General features: G+C 38.9%; 1 protein-coding gene across 2 annotated transcripts in view; it reads right to left on the reverse strand.

The window, feature by feature from the left end:
• apc (APC regulator of WNT signaling pathway) overlaps nucleotides 1-19,190 on the reverse strand; it is a 46,387-nt gene that overhangs the window by 24,029 nt on the left and 3,168 nt on the right. Inside the window, exons 1-2 of one of the 2 annotated variants that reach the window (XM_051412027.1) lie at nucleotides 7,317-7,469; nucleotides 1,588-1,743 (exon numbers count right to left, since the gene is read on the reverse strand). In XM_051412027.1, coding sequence (XP_051267987.1) covers nucleotides 1,588-1,722 — 135 coding nt within the window. In that variant the 5' untranslated portion in view covers nucleotides 1,723-1,743; nucleotides 7,317-7,469. Of the gene's footprint in view, nucleotides 1-1,587; nucleotides 1,744-7,316; nucleotides 7,470-19,190 lie in introns of those variants that run through there. The other variant, XM_051412028.1, reaches the window with a different exon arrangement.

Consider the following 19,190-nt stretch of genomic DNA (forward strand, 5'->3'; position numbering starts at 1 on the left):
TCAACTGTTCGTATCTATAATCAACTGTTCGTATCTATAATCTATCTATAATCTACTGGACGTATCTGTAATCTATCTATAATCTACTGTACGTATCTATAATCTATCTACAATCTACTGTACGTATCTTTAATCTATCTACAATCTACTGTACGTATCTGTAATCTATCTACAATCTACTGTACGTATCTATAATTATCTATAATCTACTGTACGTATCTATAATCGACTGTACGTATCTATAATCTACTGTACATATCTATAATCTATCTATAATCTACTGTACGTATCTATAATCTACTGTACGTATCAACTGTACGTATCTATAATCTACTGTACGTATCTATAATCTATCTATAATCAACTGTACGTATCTATAATCAACTGTATGTATCTATAATCTACTGTACGTATCTATAATCTATCATACGTATCTATAATCTATCATACGTATCTATAATCAACTGTACGTATCCATAATCTATCTATAATCTACTGTACGTATCTATAATCCATCTATAATCTACTGTACGTATCTATAATCTATCTATAGTCTACTTAAATTTTAACAGCACAAGAAAAACAAAGAAACCAAACTATCAAAATCAACTCCTTGCCCCTTCAATCTGAAAATAAACAGGAACCGTATAAAGAAATGATTGATTATTGATTTTTGAGCATGCACAGGATATATACTGACAGTTATGTATACACATAAAGATAAATCTCTCTCTCTCTGTCTGTGTCTCTCGCCCAGTCATTCAGAGTTAATCACTCACCACGATGAAGCGACAGCGTTCATACAGCGACATGATGGAAACTAACAACACTCACACTGTCCATGTGTGTTCTCTGCTCATCGACACAAAACAGGAAACAGGAAACAGGAAATGGGAAGTGAGTGCATGTTTGGAGAGGAAGGACGAGGCAATAAAGAACAAGAAAACTACACAACACACAGTAGGAGTATAAAAACTGAAGATTCAAATAATATGAGAAAGAAAAGATAGAAAATAAGGGAATACAGACAGAAAGCAAAGAATTAAAGCAGAAAAGATCAAATACAAACTATATGGATGAACAGAGCAGAAGTAAAAGAAGAAAACATCTGCACAAACAAACGTAGGAAAGAGACTAAAGAACACCAAAACATACAAAACCAGGACACTGAAAGAACAACAACAAAAACAACAGCAAAGAATAAAAACAACGGTAAATAAGGAAGATGAGCAGAGAGGACAGACCGCTCACTCCGATATGTTTCCTGAGCCCTCTGTGTCAAAGATCCTCTCACAATCTGATATCTCACTCCCAACAACAACAAGCTCATTCTGAAGCTCAGAGCAGCGCGTGGTTGGTGGAAAATACCACAGTCTATTCTGGGCTGAAGGGAGGGAGACACTGACTGTGTATGAGAGAGACAGAGACAGAGAGAGAGAGAGAGACACAAACAGAGACACTGACTGTGTATGAGAGAGAGAGAGAGAGAGAGAGACACACACAAACAGAGACACTGACTGTGTATGAGAGAGACAGAGAGACAGAGAGAGAGAGAGAGAGAGAGACAGGCTGTTGGTATTACAGTACCTTCATGTTGGAGGCCTCTGTCTCCAGCTTGGTCAGGTGGTTGGAGTTGTCCTGCAGCTCCTGACGCAGGTTGGAGTTTTCCATCTTTAACACTTCGACCTGTCTCAGCAGCTGGTCGTAGGACGCTGCCGCCATGTTGGAAGACCCACAACAGACCTGCACACAAAGGATCCACCACTGTAATACTGTAACTGTAGTACTGTAATACTGTAACTGTAGTACTGTAGTACCATAATACTGTAATACTGTAACTGTAGTACTGTAATACCATAATACTGCAATACTGTAACTGTAGTACTGTAATACTGTAACTGTAGTACTGTAGTACCATAATACTGTAATACTGTAACTGTAGTACTGTAATACCATAATACTGCAATACTGTAACTGTAGTACTGTAATACCATAATACTGCAATACTGTAACTGTAGTACTGTAATACTGTAGCTCTGTAATACTGCAACTAATATTGTAACTGTGGTACTGTAGTACCATAATACTGTAACTGTAGTACTGTAATACTGTAAGTGTACTACTGTAATTGTAATACTGTAACTGTAGTACTGTAATACTGTAACTGTAGTACTGTAACTGTAGTATTGTAATACTGTAACTGTAGCACTGTAAAACTGTAACTGTAGTACTGTAATACTGTTACTGTAGTACTGTAAAACTGTAACTGTAGTACTGTAATACTGTAACTGTAGTACTGTAAAACTGTAACTGTAGTAATGTAATACTGTAACTGTAATACTGTAACTGTAGTATTGTAATACTGTAACTGTAGCACTGTAAAACTGTAACTGTAGTACTGTAATACTGTTACTGTAGTACTGTAATACTGTAACTAATACTGTAACTGTAGTACCGTAATACTGTAATACTGTAACTATAGTACTGTAGTACTGTAACTTAAGTACTGTAATACTATAATACTGTGGCACTGTAATATTGTAACTAATACTGTAACTGTAGTACTGTAATACTGTAAGTGTAGTACTGTAACACTGTAAGTGTAGTAATGTAATACTGTTGTACTGTAACTACTACTGTAACTGTAGTACTGTAATTGTAATACTGTAACTGTAGCACTGTAATACTGTAACTGTAGTACTGTAGTACTGTAATTGTAATACTGTAGTACTGTAATACTGTAACTGTAGTACTGTAATACTGTAACTGTAGTACTGTAATACTGTAATTAATACTGTAACTGTAGTACCGTAATACTGTAACTATAGTACTGTAGTACTGTAACTGAAGTACTGTAATACTGTAGCACTGTAATATTGTAACTAATACTGTAACTGTAGTACTGTAATTGTAATACTGTAACTGTAGTACTGTAATACTGTAGTACTGTAACTGTAGTACTGTAATTGTAATACTGTAACTGTAGTACTGTAATACTGTAACTGTAGTACTGTAATACTGTAGTACTGTAACTAATACTGTAACTGTAGTACTGTAATTGTAATACTGTAACTGTAGTACTGTAATACTGTAACTGTAGTACTGTAGTATCTTAACTGTACTACTGTAATACTGTAGTACTGTAATACTGTAACTGTAGTACTGTAACTGTAGTACTGTAATACTGTAACTGTAATACTATAACTGTAGCACTGTAACTGTAGTACTGTAATACTGTAACTGTAGTACTGTAACTGTAGTACTGTAATACTGTAACTGTAATACTATAACTGTAGCACTGTAACTGTAGTACTGTAATACTGTAACTATAGTACTGTAATACTGTAACTGTAATACTATAACTGTAGCACTGTAACTGTAGTACTGTAATACTGTAACTGTAGTACTGTAACTGTAGAACTGTAACTGTAGTACTGTAATACTGTAACTATAGTACTGTAATACTGTAACTGTAATACTATAACTGTAGCACTGTAACTGTAGTACTGTAATACTGTAATACTGTAACTGTAGTACTGTAATACTGTAACTGTAATACTACAACTGTAGCACTGTAACTGTAGTACTGTAATACTGTAATACTGTAACTGTAGTACTGTAACTGTAGAACTGTAACTGTAGTACTGTAATACTGTAACTGTAGTACTGTAACTGTAGAACTGTAACTGTAGTACTGTAATACTGGAGTACTACAACACTACAGTACTACAACACTACAATACTATAACTAGGGGTGGGCGATATATATCGTTTGTGATAATATCGTCGTTGTTTTGACGATGTGAAATTTTTCATTATCGAGTATTTAAATTACTTCGCCAAAAATATTGAAATGTACGCGGAAACTCCTCACATCCATTAATACACGGTGCAGCAAAGCTCTCTACAGCATGGCAGGATTCAGTCACATGACTAGCGGGCCTACGTGATCACGTGACCTCTCGCTAGCATCCTCCTTGTAACAGTTTAGCAGCGCGTTGTGATGGTAGAGAGAAAATGCAAACACCTCCAGTCCCTGAAGCTACCGGTACTTCAGATGATTTAGTGCCGATACAAATCCTACGAGCTTCTGCGTTCAGAGCGCACTCAACCCTAACCCGAACTCAGACAATTCAAATCACATTTTAAAGGATATCGACTGATTATCGTTATCACCAAAATCCCAAAAAATATTGAGATATTATTTTTTGCCCATATTGCCCACCCTTAACTACAACACTGCAATACTACAACACTACAGTACTACATCACTACAGTACTACAACACGACAACACTGCAATACTACAACACTACAGTACTACATCACTACAGTACTACAACACGACAATACTACAATACTACAATACTACAACACTATAGTATTACAACACTACAGTTTAATATTACTGATATTATTACTGACATTATTATTACTGATATTATTATTGTGATATTATTACTGATATTATTATTGTGATATTATTTATTTGAACTTGAAATTAATCAAATAATCGATGCATCACGATGCAGACATGGACAATGCTGCATCGATGCAGTGGACGACCATAATCGATTATAACGCAATGATGTCGCTTGTTAATTTTCCGGCCGTGGCATAAACATTCAAATGAAAAATAACATTCTCAGTAGCCTAACCCGTTTCATCTAGACCAGTACTTCTCAAATAGTGGGGCGTGAGAGGCAGGGGGGACTGACGGGGGAGGAGAGATGGAGAAGTTTCTGACAGGAGTAAAAAGAAAAACGGAGGAGACGTCAGAGGCAAGAACAGCAAGTGACGGTAACCGACAGAAACCTAATAAGAGCAGGAAATATGACGAAGCCTACATAGCCTTTAAGTTTACCGTGAATACGGTCGGAAATTAGGAGACCTGTGTGTGTTTTATGTTTAAAAACTCTGGCAGCGGACAGCATGAAACCACACAAATTAAGACGGCACCTGGAGAACTTACACCCCAGTTCTGTCAATAAGCCACTGGACTTTTTTCATCGGATACTCGATGAGTATCGCCAACAGGCCGGTCATTCAGTGAGCACGGCATCAGTAAATAAAAACGCACCGTTATCCTCGTACAAACACCGCCACATCACATGTGCAAAAAACCATCACACAATAGCAGAGGAGCTAATACTCCGGCAGCATTGGACATGGTCACAATCATAGGTAAGAAAAGTGCCGAGACACTGAATACTGTCCCTCTGTCTAATGACACGATCGGGAGACACGTGCGTGTGCGTGTGCGTGTGCATTAGAGGTGGGCGATATATATCGTTTGCGATAATATCGTCATTGTTGTTTTGACGATGTGCAAATTTCCATTATCGAGTATTTAAATTACTTCGACAAAAACAATGAAACGCTCGCGGAAACTCCTCACATTCATTAATACACGGTGCAGCAGCGCTCTCTACAGCATGGCAGGATTCAGTCACACAACTAGTGGGCCTACGTGATCACATGACGTGATCACGTGACCTCTCGCTAGCATCCTCCTTGCAACAGTTTAGCAGCGCGTTGTGATGATAGAGAGAAAATGCAAACACCTCCGGTCCCTGAAGCTCCCGGTACTTCAGATGATTCAGTGCCGAGACGTGGGTCCTATGGGCTTCAGCGTTCAGAGCGCTAAGCGCCTTCAGCGGTAAAAAGATGTCAGCGGAGACGTTTTTTTTTTTAGCGCAGCGCTCAGAGCGCTTCAAGTTGAAATCTGTTCAACTTTTAACACCGCTGGGCGCTCGGAAAATGAGTTTTTGAGCTCTCTCAGCGCTGTAAACGCGTTTGGTGGACACAAGTCCAGCTCAGACAATTCTAATCACATTTTAAAGGATATCGACTGATTATCGTTATCGCCAAAATCCCAAAAAATATTGAGATATTATTTTTTGCCCATATCGCCCACCCCTAGTGTGCATGTGTCTGCTGTGTTCAGACTGTTAAATAAAAAAGATTGTTTATATCTTACATATCTTATCTGGATGAAAACAACCATATGAAGTAATATAGAAAACTGTATTATACTGAACTACTACTACTATGTTTTAAAGAGTTCGGTCTAGACCTGCTCTATTTGAAAAGTGTCCTGAGATAACGTCTGTTATGAATTGGCGCTATACAAATAAAATTGAATTAGAATTACCTATACAGTATCTTAATGCATTCCGTCAAGTCAAATATCCTATATGGCTTTAATAGAAAAATGTATTTGAAGCATCGTGATGCATCGAGGAATCAAAGACATGATAATCGTAATCGAATCGTGAGATCAGTGACAATTCACACCTCTATTATTATTACTGATATTATTATTGTGATATTATTACTGATATTATTGTGATATCATTTTCACTGATATTATTACTGACATTATTATTGTGATATTATTACTGTGATATTACTGATATTTTTATTACTGATATTATTACTGTGATATTATTATTGTGATATTATTATTACTGATATTATCACTGATATATTACTGATATTATTACTGTGATATTATTATTGTGATATTATTACTAATATTATTGTGATATTATTATTACAGATATTACTGATATTATTATTGTGATATTATTATTGATACTTTCCAATAGTCACAGTGTGAAGATTTGATCTGAACACATCCCTGATACACAGTACTACTACTACTTATTACTACAGTAGTATTACAGTAAAACCACATAGTACTACATGTCAAGTACACCAGTGCAGTATTACCACCAGAACTACAACTACCACGCACTGTCACATCTTCCTGTCTAACAGTTCCTGCTCATCAACTATTAATCAATCACAGTTTGATCAATGATAATCAATAGTGATCCGTCTGATCCTGGATACTCTCAAAGAGAAAAAAACAACCTGTCCTCCCTTCTTTTATTTTTTATTTCCTTTATCATCGGTCAGCCATTTTCTCTCCCTCCTATCTCCATCTACCCCCCCCTTCTTTCTCCCCCTCCTTTTCTCCCCCTCTCTTTTTCTCTCCCTCCATCACAGGAAATACAAAATAAATTCAATGCAGAAGAACAAAAACACACGAGAGAAAAGACAATGAAAGGAGAAAATCCCAATCCTCCCCCATCATCCTCATCCTCCATCCTCCTCTCCTCTCACATCTCTCCTCTCCTCTCACATCTCTCCTCTCACATCTCTCTCCTCTATCATCTCTCTCTCTCCTCTATCATCTCTCTCTCTCCTCTATCATCTCTCTCTCTCTCTCTCTCTCAATCACAGACAAATAAAAACAGTGTGAATAAAGGATGAACATTTGGGATAAAGAAAGAGAAAATGGCAGCTCACCCCATCGCTGTAGCCTCCATCACCCTCCCTCTCTCTCTCTCTGTCTGACACAGTGCCGTCAGCTGGGTGAACAAGCAGCCAATCAGGAGCCAGGCAGACAGAGCGAGAGGGAGGGAGGGGGGACCTGCCTCTCCCTCCTCCTCCTCCTGCTCCCAGCATGCTTTGCTGCCGTTGCTGCAGGCAGAGTGACCGGGTTACACACACACACACACACACACACACACACACACACTGCAGTCTGATCAATACTGGAATCTGTTAGTTTGGAGATATTGAGCACGTTTAAACTTTTGCTGCCAAACACACTGTGTTTAGAGTTCATAATGAGTTTGCTATTAGGTCATTAATAGTTCTTTGTTAGTCTCTTATTAGCAGGTCCAAATAGAGTGGGCCTATATTTTAAAATATTCTAACCGACACCAATATATCTACAATAAATCGCTGATAGTACGAGTTTAGTATGAACAACGAGGTCCAACGGCTTTAATACAGAAAATAAACTCATCAAATGTCATTAAAGGAAAATAAAGACCGACAGCTTCAATTCAAGTTTCTCTCTTTTACTGAATTGAGACCTTGTTAATTAATCTTTGAACACACAGAAACTAAATAAAACTCAGCAAACTGTCTTTATTCAACAGCTCTACAAATATCAGCTCAGTGTGTGAACGTCACAGAGAGCTCTCATTCTTCACAGGAACAACGTTAAACTAACTAAATAAAATTATACAAATCAGCCAAAAACATAAAAACAACGGGCGATGGACCAAACACAATCTACATTTATAAAACTGCATCAGTTCACTGAAAGACTGAAAGCTCTGATCAATCACCATCTGACAATAATCAATATACACCACTCAACAGGTCTCCTTAAATGTCTCTGATCACATCCATTGATCAGAAAACTGACCAACAAATATACTCTACATTCAGTCTGAGGGTCCCTCGCCCTCGCCCTCTCTCTCTCTCTCTCTCAATAGACTGGAGCATGTCACTTCCTGTCTTCAGAATAACCACGCCCCCTTTTGGGAGAAACCAGCTGTAAAAGTTCTCTGTGCAAAGGCCAGGACACACCAACCCGACGGCCAACCGTCGGCAGAAAAGCAGTCGGACTGATCAGTCGGCTCCCGTCTCCCCAAGTCGGTCAAAAAAGTGCCTCCGAACACACCAAACTGACGCCGACTGGAGCGTATGTTCTGCGCGTGCGCGAGGAGTAATACGTCCCCATAACAGCAGGCGGTGTTATGGGGACGATAACTGAGATAACTTCTGTTATACAAATAAAACTGAACTGAATTACAATCAATACACTATTCTTATTTGATGGTACTAAATTGGTAAAGAGCTCAGAATTTACATTTACCACCAATCAACTTAGGGACAGTTTTCACTCAACAGGGGGGGGGGTCTTGACGCAAGATGAAGCACCTTGATGGACTGCTCTCTCTATTCAGTCTGAGGGTCTCTCTCTCACTCTCTCTATTCAGTGGGTCTCTTTCTATATATTCAGTCTGAGGGTCTCTCTCTCACTCTCTCTATTCAGTGGGTCTCTTTCTATATATTCAGTCTGAGGGTCTCTCTCTCTCTCTATTCAGTGGGTCTCTCTCTCTCTATTCAGTCTGAGGGTCTCTCTCTCTCTCTCTCTCTCTCTCTCTCTCTATATATATATATATATATATATATATATTTTTTTTTTTTTTTTTTTTTTCAGTCTGAGCAGGGCTCCAGAGTGCGACCAATTTTGTCGCACATGCGACTAATAATTTTTCTAGGTCGCACTGGTGCACCTGACGCTGCCCGGGTGAAAACATAAATTTATTTCGCAAGCGCATCATCTCTCTGTGTTCTCCTGTGACCGAACTCACACACTCATGGTAGGATCATATCGGGTTCTAAACCAACAAGAGACAGAGCTCGGGCGGGTCTTTGCCTCTGATTGGCTGTGGTCCTGTTCACCGCGCTAAGTTGTGTGTGTTTAAAAATTGCCGAGCCCCGGTCCTTCGGCGACAGCATCAGACTCGGAACCAGAGGAGGAGAAAACCGAGTTTAAAAAGGTCAAAATATATTCCTTCAGACAGGACTGGCTGAAACAATTTCCCTGGCTGAGGTACAACAAAGGATGTGACGCAATGCACTGCGTGTACTGTCAGGAGTGCAGTCAGAATATGGCCGGAAATAGTGCATTCGTGAGCGGGTCAACAACGTTTCGTATCGAACTTTTATTTGGAAATGTTTTATTTTGCTTAGTGTTTTAGTTTGAAATTTAGTTTCAATTTCAGCTCAGTGAAGCACTTTATTTTTCTTTTTATATATAATTGTGCTTCAAATAAAGAAAAGCATTTCTCTACACCTTATTCTTGTTTAAAAATCATTCACATTATATGAAAGTTATGGAGAGCGATAAAAAGGTGACCTTATGGCGTTAAAGGGGAACTTTTTACCCGAGTCTTGATCACTAGATGTCACCGAGTACTGTCGATAGGAAAAACAACAGCCAAAACCGGTGCTAGCAAACTGGAGTTCCTGCAGCTAATGGCTCCCAGTTAGTTATAATACACTTTTTGGGGGCATATCCTAAAGAGTGTCTTTTGCTCCTCTTAACAGACACAAAATGCAATTAAAATGTCTGTGCAACATGATCAGGGCCCTTACATGACAACAACATGCCTTTTCAACTCATAAGTTGTGCAGAAACCGTACAAACAGTACTGTCGCCTACCTGTTTTTCCACCGCTCGCTTCACCGAAAGCCCAGAATAATCGATCACGGAGATAATGCCTTCACAACGTAAAAAGTTTATTTCCCCCTCAAAAATGTCCATGTCTTCACACACTACTCTCAGATTTGCACACTTCTTGCAACAATCTCTTCTAAAAAGTTAGTCTGGAGCCCTGCTGAGGGTCTCTTTCTCTCTCTCTCTATTCAGTGGGCCTCTCTCTCTCTCTCTCTCTCTCTGAGGTAGGGGTGGGTAAAAATATCGATTCATCAATGCATTGCAATTTATTTTTTCCCAATTCAGTATCGATTCATTAAATCCCCTGGCCAGTGGGGACGCGGTGAGCAACACCTTTTTTTGTGATTTGCGTTGTACGGACGGAGGCCGCACTCGACCACACAACAACAACAACATGGCAACCGAAGCAGGTAGCAGCAATGTTAAACCAGCACCTTCAACTTTAAAAGCAGACGTTTGGAGTAATTTTTGATTCCAGTGTAAAGCCAGAACACAGGAAATAGACCAAAGTAAGGTAGTGTGTAAGCTGTGCCAGGCAGTACTAAAATACTACAATAACACAACAAATTTGAGCAACCACTTAAGCCGACACCATGCAGATGCTCTGCAGCAACCCGCAGCTAAACCTGTGGATTCAAAACATACGCAACTCCACAGATACTTCCTTTGCAAACTGCCACCAAACTCTGCCCGGGCACAGAAGATAACGGAGTCTGTGCTGTCTTCATATGTAAGGACCTCACAGTGTCGTGGAAAACTGGGGTTTTAAGAAGATTGTATACACACTCAAACCATGATATGCCATACCAACACGCAAACACATGATGGAAGTTATTATTACTGAATCGATATCGAAGCATTTAAATCAATATCGAATCGAATCAAATTGTGAGGTTCTTAACAATACCCAGTAGTAGTACCTCTATTCTGAGGGTCTCTCTCTCTCTCTATTCGGTGGGTCTCTCTCTCTCTCTCTATTCTGAGGGTCTCTCTCTCTCAGGGTCTCTCTCTCTCTCTCTCTCTCTCAGGGTCTCTCTCTCTCTCTCTCTCTCTCTCTCTCAGGGTGTCTCTCTCTCTCTCTCTCTCTCTCTCTCTCAGGGTGTCTCTCTCTCTCTCTCTCTCTCTCTCAGGGTGTCTCTCTCTCTCTCTCTCTCTCTCTCTCTCTCTCAGGGTGTCTCTCTCTCTCTCTCTCTCAGGGTGTCTCTCTCCCTCTCTCTCTCTCTCTCTCTCTCAGGGTTCTCTCTCTCTCTCAGGGTGTCTCTCTCTCTCTCTCTCAGGGTGTTCTCTCTCTCTCTCTCTCAGGGTGTCTCTCTCTCTCTCTCTCAGGGTGTCTCTCTCTCTCTCTCTCTCAGGGTGTCTCTCTCTCTCTCTCTCTCTCAGGGTCTCTCTCTCTCTCTCTCAGGGTGTCTCTCTCTCTCTCTCTCAGGGTGTCTCTCTCTCTCTCTCTCAGGGTGTCTCTCTCTCTCTCTCTCAGGGTCTCTCTCTCTCTCTCTCTCTCTGGGTGTCTCTCTCTCTCTCAGGGTCTCTCTCTCTCTCTCTCTCTTTCTTTCTCTCTCCGCAGCAAAATAGCAGAGACTTAATAAACCAGTCACATCTTCACCGACTGTCAGCCAATTAGACATCAGGCTTTACAGCCCACACACATACAGACAGTTTACAGATAAAAAGGAACTAAATAATCTATTATACAATTTATCTATCGATGAGATTTGAAGCTTAGCAGCCAGACATACTTGTAATATGTAATATCATATGTAACCTGACACAGACACCCTCAACGTGGATCAATAGTAAACGAAAAGAAAACAGACTGATCCACCAACACAGACAATCTAGGAACTACAGACACTGAGGTCAGTGTCTTCATGTCACTACAACACCAAATACAAGAGCCAGTCTTGCCACGGCCTAACATCCTAACACCGTCACAGAAACCAAACCATCAGTGTGTCAGATCCCTCAGCAACAGATGGAAACAACATCACGTCACTAAACAACAAACAACAGAGGGACGGTCATAGAAACCCACTGCACCAGAACCTCTTACCTAAGACTTACAATAAATCAGAATTACGTTGGCACTTTTCACTGTCTGTCGTCCATAGTCAGGGGGTTGACGGTTCGTGTCCTTGAGCAAAATACTGAACCCCAAATTACTCCTGATGTTGAAAAACTGTGTAAATGTGACTATAGAGTAAAAGAGCTCTGAGTGGTCTGAAGATAGTAGTGGTACTGTAGTGTTACTGTAGTAATACTGTAGTGGTACTGTAGTGGTACTGTAGTAATACTGTAGTGGTACTGTTGTAGTACTGTAGTGGTACTGTAGTGGTACTGTAGTAGTACTGTAGTAGTACATAGTGGTACTGTTGTAATACTGCAGTAGTACTGTAGTGGTACTGTAGTGGTACTGTAGTGGTACATGGGTCAATGACGTATAAGGATTTTCAACAGGCCAAATTTAAAATGCAAAACATTAGCATATCTATCGCCATTGTTCAAACATTAGGAATGTTGTGCACACAGAAATGAAAATTAAAAATGAAATTAAGCGTTTTTAGTGGTTTTTCATCTATATGAATTGGCTGTGGCCTTGAAAAATGTCATGTGGTGCGACCGTGATTTATCTTAAAATTTGTTATTTTCCATAATTTGCTTAACCTTGTTTTTACAAGTTCTCAGTTATTTAAAGTGTTTACAAACAAAGTATTTAAATTTCTTTTGATATTTTGTCAATAATGGTTTGATATTTTTGTTCCATAATGTTACAGTCCCATTTATAATTGCACTGACACAACTATATTTATTCTAAATTAAATTAGTGATTTTAAAAAAATATAAACTACCAGTTACTTAAGTATACTGTATCAGTGATTAATATTTCAGCTACAGAAACTAGATATTATATTTTTAATTCAATAGAGTTACTACTTTTATTGGTCGCGCCACATGATGAGTGGTCGCACCAAATGACATGAAGATATTATATAATAAATATAGGTCAATAAACAGGTCAATAAACAATACTTTTAATACAAAACATAGAATTACAACCAATAATAATAAAATTACAATAATAACAATACAAATAAAACAATTTAATTACATTTTCAGAAAGATGAAAAATCTCAAACATAAATGCACTTTGTTTTGAACAAATATTTCATATTTTACAATGAAGATCTGAATGTGCACCACATTGCCTTAGTTTCCTGAAAAAAACTTTTTATAAACTTTTCAAAATAAAAAACATAAGTGCACAAAAGATTGGCTTGGTTTTAAACAAAGATTTCATAACCATTTAAAACATTTTTCAAAAGCCATCAAACATACAGTAACTGCATTAACTTGACACTTAGCCCCAGGCATTAGTGAACTTTTCCCAGTCTTGGCTGTTCAACTTAGAACAGCGTGAGGTTGCTGGCTCAGGTTCTGAGATGACAGCGTGTACATCTTTCTTAAAGTAAAAGATGACATCTGGAGTTTGTGGCCATATGAACAAGTTCTTGTCATCCGACTGCCGCATGGTGCTAACCTGAACTTCCTCTCCCACATCCTGAAGGACCTGGCCCACATATGGAAGCTCATCATAGCTCACAATCACAAACTTGCCACTTAAGTCTTGAAGACTGGCTTGTTCCTTTGGTGGCTCTGGACTGCTTGTTGCAGCTTCAGTGTGGCACATAGTTTCTCTCAGGTTGACTTTTTTTGGCTGGTAACAGAGGCATGTCTTCATTTCTGCATGCTTGCAGAAGCATGAAACCTCCCTGTGAGTGATTTGGGCTGCATGTGAAGACAAAACCTGGTGTATCTTCAAGGTTCCTCTCACAGCAGTCAAATTTTCGGGAATCAGCTCATCATATTTCTGGATGCTCTCTTCGTTTATCCAATGATGAGTAATAGCTGACCCTGATTTTTTGGCCAGCATGTTAAACAAGTCCAGTGGAGTCTGCAGCTCACCTCCTCGTCGAACATAGAGATCAGCATCCCTCTTTACAGCAACACCAATGCCATCCGGGGCACCCTTTCCATGGGACTTTTCCGAATAGTTCCATGTCACATGCTTGAACCCAGAAAGGAAAGGAACAGTACTAAGTAGGTAAAAGTTGGATTTGTTCCTGTACTGTGTAACTGGTCCATCACTGATAACATGGAGAACTGTAATTTGTGGGCTGGTTTCCTGAAGCTCTTTTAATATTGGCTCCAGGTGTGCCCACACTGCCCGCTCATCATGGCGGAGGCAGTTTGATACTGTGGCATACGATTTGGTGCTGTGGGCTTTGTAGAGGACAGCAGTGTGTATTGTAGCCTGCTTTCGGCTGCCTCCAAAATGATAAGCTTGTACTTCTGTGTTCATCTTGCAGGCATAATTTTCAGAGAAATCAATGTGAAGAACAGCTTCAGATTCAGTCAGATTTTGCTTCAGGTCACGGAACTGTTCTGTTTGGTGGATCCAGTTGAACTGATGAATGGCCAATGCTTCTAGCTTTTTGTGAAATAGTTCTTTTAAGTCCTGGATTGTCCCTGTGTAGGTTTGTTTCAAAACATTTGCAAAGGTTTTCTCACCATTTGTTGATGTTACCCGCTCCCATTGTTCCCAAGAAATCTCAGTGCAGTCTGTGTCAGGAAATTCGATTTCATCAAAGCAGCACTTCAGACATACACGATCCATGCATGGTTTGTTTTTAGGGTCACACACGATCATTCTCACTAACTCTGAGATGCTGGTTGTCTTCAGCAGTCCTCTCTTGGAAAGTCTGCTGACCAATAGCCGGATATTCTCATGTTCTACACATGCACAAGTATCTCTATCCCTGGTCTTTGGCTCAGTGATATAAAAAGGCCGTTTTCTGGCAAACTGTCTGTAGGATATGGAGAGATGCTGTTCTACCTCTGTTTGATACTGTGCATGGAGCTCAAGAAGGGGCTTTGTAAAAAACTCTTCTTTGCATTTTCTGTTTGTTTTTGGTGATGGTGTCTTTTTTCCCAGCTAGAAGACGACTATTTTCATCTCTGGACAGAAAGTTGACAACTGCTTGCTTCCTTTCTGTTGACAGTTTCTTGGACCCCCTTTGCTTGAATTTTTCACTTAGGCTTCTTTTTGTCTTGCCATTAACCTCTTCTCATTCTTTCTGAATTTGTCATTTCGTTTTTTCATCTCAATTAGTTGTTTCCTTAGATGTATGACCTGCTTTTTCAGTTCACACTTCTCTTTCTGTAGTCTTTTGCAATATTTCCCTGCTGTATTCCTTCTCTTATCTGGTGTGGAGGACACTGGTGGATTAAAATCCTGAACAAGGATGGGGTCTGCCACAGCTTGGCCTGCATTTTCATCTTCTTGTGCTCCATCTACATCAACCAGAACTGGTGGAATGTCCTCCATAGATGGTGGTGTAAGATCAAATATAGCATTTGCCATATTTTTCCTTTCTCTGTAAGCACGAGATGCAGCCTTCCATTTCTCTCTTTGTTTATTTTCTCTCTCTGTGGCAGATCATCTGACTTCACATATAGAATCTTTCCCTGTTGTTTTCTTCTCTGATAGCTTTCTTTTCTTCTAGCAAGGTACTCCTCTCTTGCCGCAGGGTCAGCATCAACACGCTGCCTATGGCGAGCGGTTTTTGCTTTGCTTGACAGTGGCATCTGGTAAAATAGATTAAAACAGTAAATAAATGACAAATTACATTTTTTTTTTACATTTTTCCCATGATATTGTACAAAAAACTAAACGTAAATTTCATTTATGAAATATCTGGAAAACAATGCTCAAATTGTACAAAAAACTATTCCAATAAATATTAATGTAGAGTACTTTTTGTATGTTAGTCTTAAAATAATATATATATAATATATAAAAGTACAAAAACTACCTATCTAGGACATATATCTATCATCAAAAACACCCTACAATGGTCGCACCACATGATATCTGGTCGCACCAAATGATATTTTCACGTTCAGTCAACATTTACAGGCAAATAATTAGCCTCCTTAACAAAACAAGCTAGCTTCACACAAAAGGCGAGTTTGAAATTTATAATAAAAATATATATTTGTAGAAATAGTTTAATATTCATAATTTTTTGGAGGTCATACCACATGATATCCAGATATGGCAACTACATACCAACCGTTAGAAGCGATGTTTTTTATCAAATTTGAGAAAGATTAACAAACCTGCTTGCTGTCTCCAAGGGTTCTTGGCAAACTGTTGGATGATGCAACTTCCTGTCTTGGACTGGATTTCAAAATTAAAGTCCCAAAGTGGTAATTTTGTGGTGGTCGGACCACATGATATTTTATAAAATGGACATCCTCGGACAAAGTTTGCTTGTATGTTATAATGGAACTATAACTACAAATGCTTTGAAAATTTGTACAGGATGAAAAAACACTTTGAAAATCATGCCAAATAGGAAAGAAAATATATTTGAACAGATTTAGGGTAATTTTAAAGACGTTTTCGAAACAACAATTAAGGCCGGACAGTCGCACCACATGATATTTTGACACGTTAAAGAGCACAAAAATTGCCAACAACTCACTGTTGTTGAAAGGTTAAAGTAGGTATATATGTGGGAGATATATTGCATATCTGTGGTTTCTTTTTATGCATTTAAACCTTTTTTTAACTGTAAAAAATAGAGTCGGACAAAAAATTTGGGCGTCACGTCATTGACCCACATAGTGGTACTGTAGTGGTACATAGTGGTACTGTAGTAATACAGTAGTGGTACTGTAGTGGTACTGTAGTAATACTGTAGCGGTACTGTTGTAGTACTGTAGCAGTACTGTAGTAGTACATAGTGGTACTGTAGTAATACTGTAGTGGTACTGTAGTAATACTGTAGTAGTACTGTAGTGGTACTGTAGTAGTACTGTAGTGGTACTGTAGTAATACTGTAGTAATACTGTAGTGGTACTGTAGTGGTACTGTAGTAATACTGAAGTGGTACTGTTGTAGTACTGTAGTGGTACTGTAGTAATACTGTAGCGGTACTGTTGTAGTACTGTAGTAGTACTGTAGTAGTACATAGTGGTACTGTAGTAATACTGTAGTGGTACTGTAGTAATACTGTAGTAGTACTGTAGTAGTACTGTAGTGGTACTGTAGTAATACTGTAGTAATACTGTAGTAGTACTGTAGTGGTACTGTAGTAGTACTGTAGTGGTACTGTAGTAGTACTGTAGTGGTACTGTAGTAATACTGTAGTGGTGCCGTAGTAATACTGGATTAATAGTGTAGCAGTACTGTAGTAATACTGTAGTGTAGAGATATAGCGATTACCGGTGTAACGGTAAACCACGATAAAAATGTTGACGATAATAATTACCGTTTTCATTTCAAATATCATTATTATCACGGTTGATTATCACGGTGTGGAAACCGTGTGTTTAATCCTTCACAGCTCAGGCTCACTGCGCAGCCTACAACGTGTGTGCAAGTTGGAATCATGGCAGAAGGAGGAGAGGACAGCGCTCAGGACATTTATCAGCCCTCTAAGAGGACTAAGTCCGAAGCATGGGAATATTTTGGTTATTATAAGAATGCCGAGGGACAGTTGATTGAAGATACTTATCCTGTCTGCAGAACGTGCAGGAAAAAAGTTGCTGCTAAAGGCGGCAATATGTCGAATCTCCTGACTCATCTCTGTGACTATCATCCACAACTTTATAGCCAATGCAAGGTAAGTTAACGTTAAAGTTTTAGCTAAAATGCATGGTGTGGGGACTTCGGGTTGAAGGAGAATGCAATGATCCGTCTGTCTAACTTGTTAATAACTTGTCAATAACCTAAACAAATGCCTGCGGCATTAACTACCTAAAATGCACATTTTCATTCAGTGATGGTGTGTGGAGCAAATCAGGACACATTTTTAGCCTCAGAGCTAAACGGATGCCCGTTTGAGTTGCGTTTATCAAACAGTAGTAGGCTACAGTATTTCATTGCATGCATTTCTTGATTTCCTTTTCACGTCTAGGTTTCAATGTCCTACTACAAGAATGCATAATTTATATTTGTCCTAAGTTCAGTAAATCATTTAATTCTAGCGAAGTTGGATAACTTTAATTGACTTAGTCACACAGTGACGGTCTGAACCACGTGTCTTTGAAAACGCAAAACATTATTTGCCCAGTAAGATAATTAATTTCTAGCCAATCGTTTTCTTTTGATTTAGCAACAATAACAGCTAAAGGCAAAATCGTATGAATATTGATATGAATGGTAGCCTAATGATAATATTAATAATTAATAATAATGGACATGGCTATTTTTTTTTACAGAGAGGACTTGCAGTGGGGCAGCCAAGTACTGCTACAGGTTCATCAGTGACACAGACTCTTGAGCAAGCATTCCAAAAACAGTCTGCTTATGCACCTGCATCCAAAAAAGCTCAAGACCTAACTGCAGCAACCTCCTATTGCATGGCAGAATGGGATTTTTCCTGTTAACAGGATTTCTTGTTTTTCTGACCTTATACTTATCTCAAGTTGCCTTTTGGGACATACATGCATACATACGTACATATCATACTTGCAGGAGAGGAGTTTATTCATATCATCTCATATAAAATCAACAATAATGATAATAATAATATTAAAGCAAACACAGCTCTGGTATCGGAATAATATTGGTATCGGCAGATATCCAAATTATGGTATAGGGATCGGATCGGAAGTGAAAAAATGTGGATCGGTTCATCCCTACCGAAAACCGTGATAATTTTGGTCACTATAACCATGAGGTCAAATTTTCATAACGTTACATCCTGTAGTGTTACTGTAGTAATACTGTAGTAGTACTGTTGTAATACTGTAGTGGTACTGTAGTAATACTGTTGTAGTACTGTAGTAGTACTGGAGTAATACTGTAGTGGTACTGTTGTAATACTGTAGTGGTACTGTAGTGGTACAGTGTTGGTACTGTAGTAATACTGTTGTAGTACTGTAGTAATACTGTTGTAGTACTGTAGTAGTACTGTAGTGGTACTGTAGTGGTACTGTAGTAATACTGTTGTAGTGCTGTAGTAGTACAGTAGTAATACTGTAGTGGTACTGTTGTAATACTGTAGTGGTACTGTTGTAATACTGTAGTAATACTGTTGTGGTACTGTAGTAATACTGTTGTGGTACTGTAG

This window comes from Dicentrarchus labrax, unplaced genomic scaffold (genome assembly GCF_905237075.1).
Source record: "Dicentrarchus labrax unplaced genomic scaffold, dlabrax2021, whole genome shotgun sequence".
In the NCBI taxonomy this organism is placed as follows: domain Eukaryota; kingdom Metazoa; phylum Chordata; class Actinopteri; family Moronidae; genus Dicentrarchus; species Dicentrarchus labrax.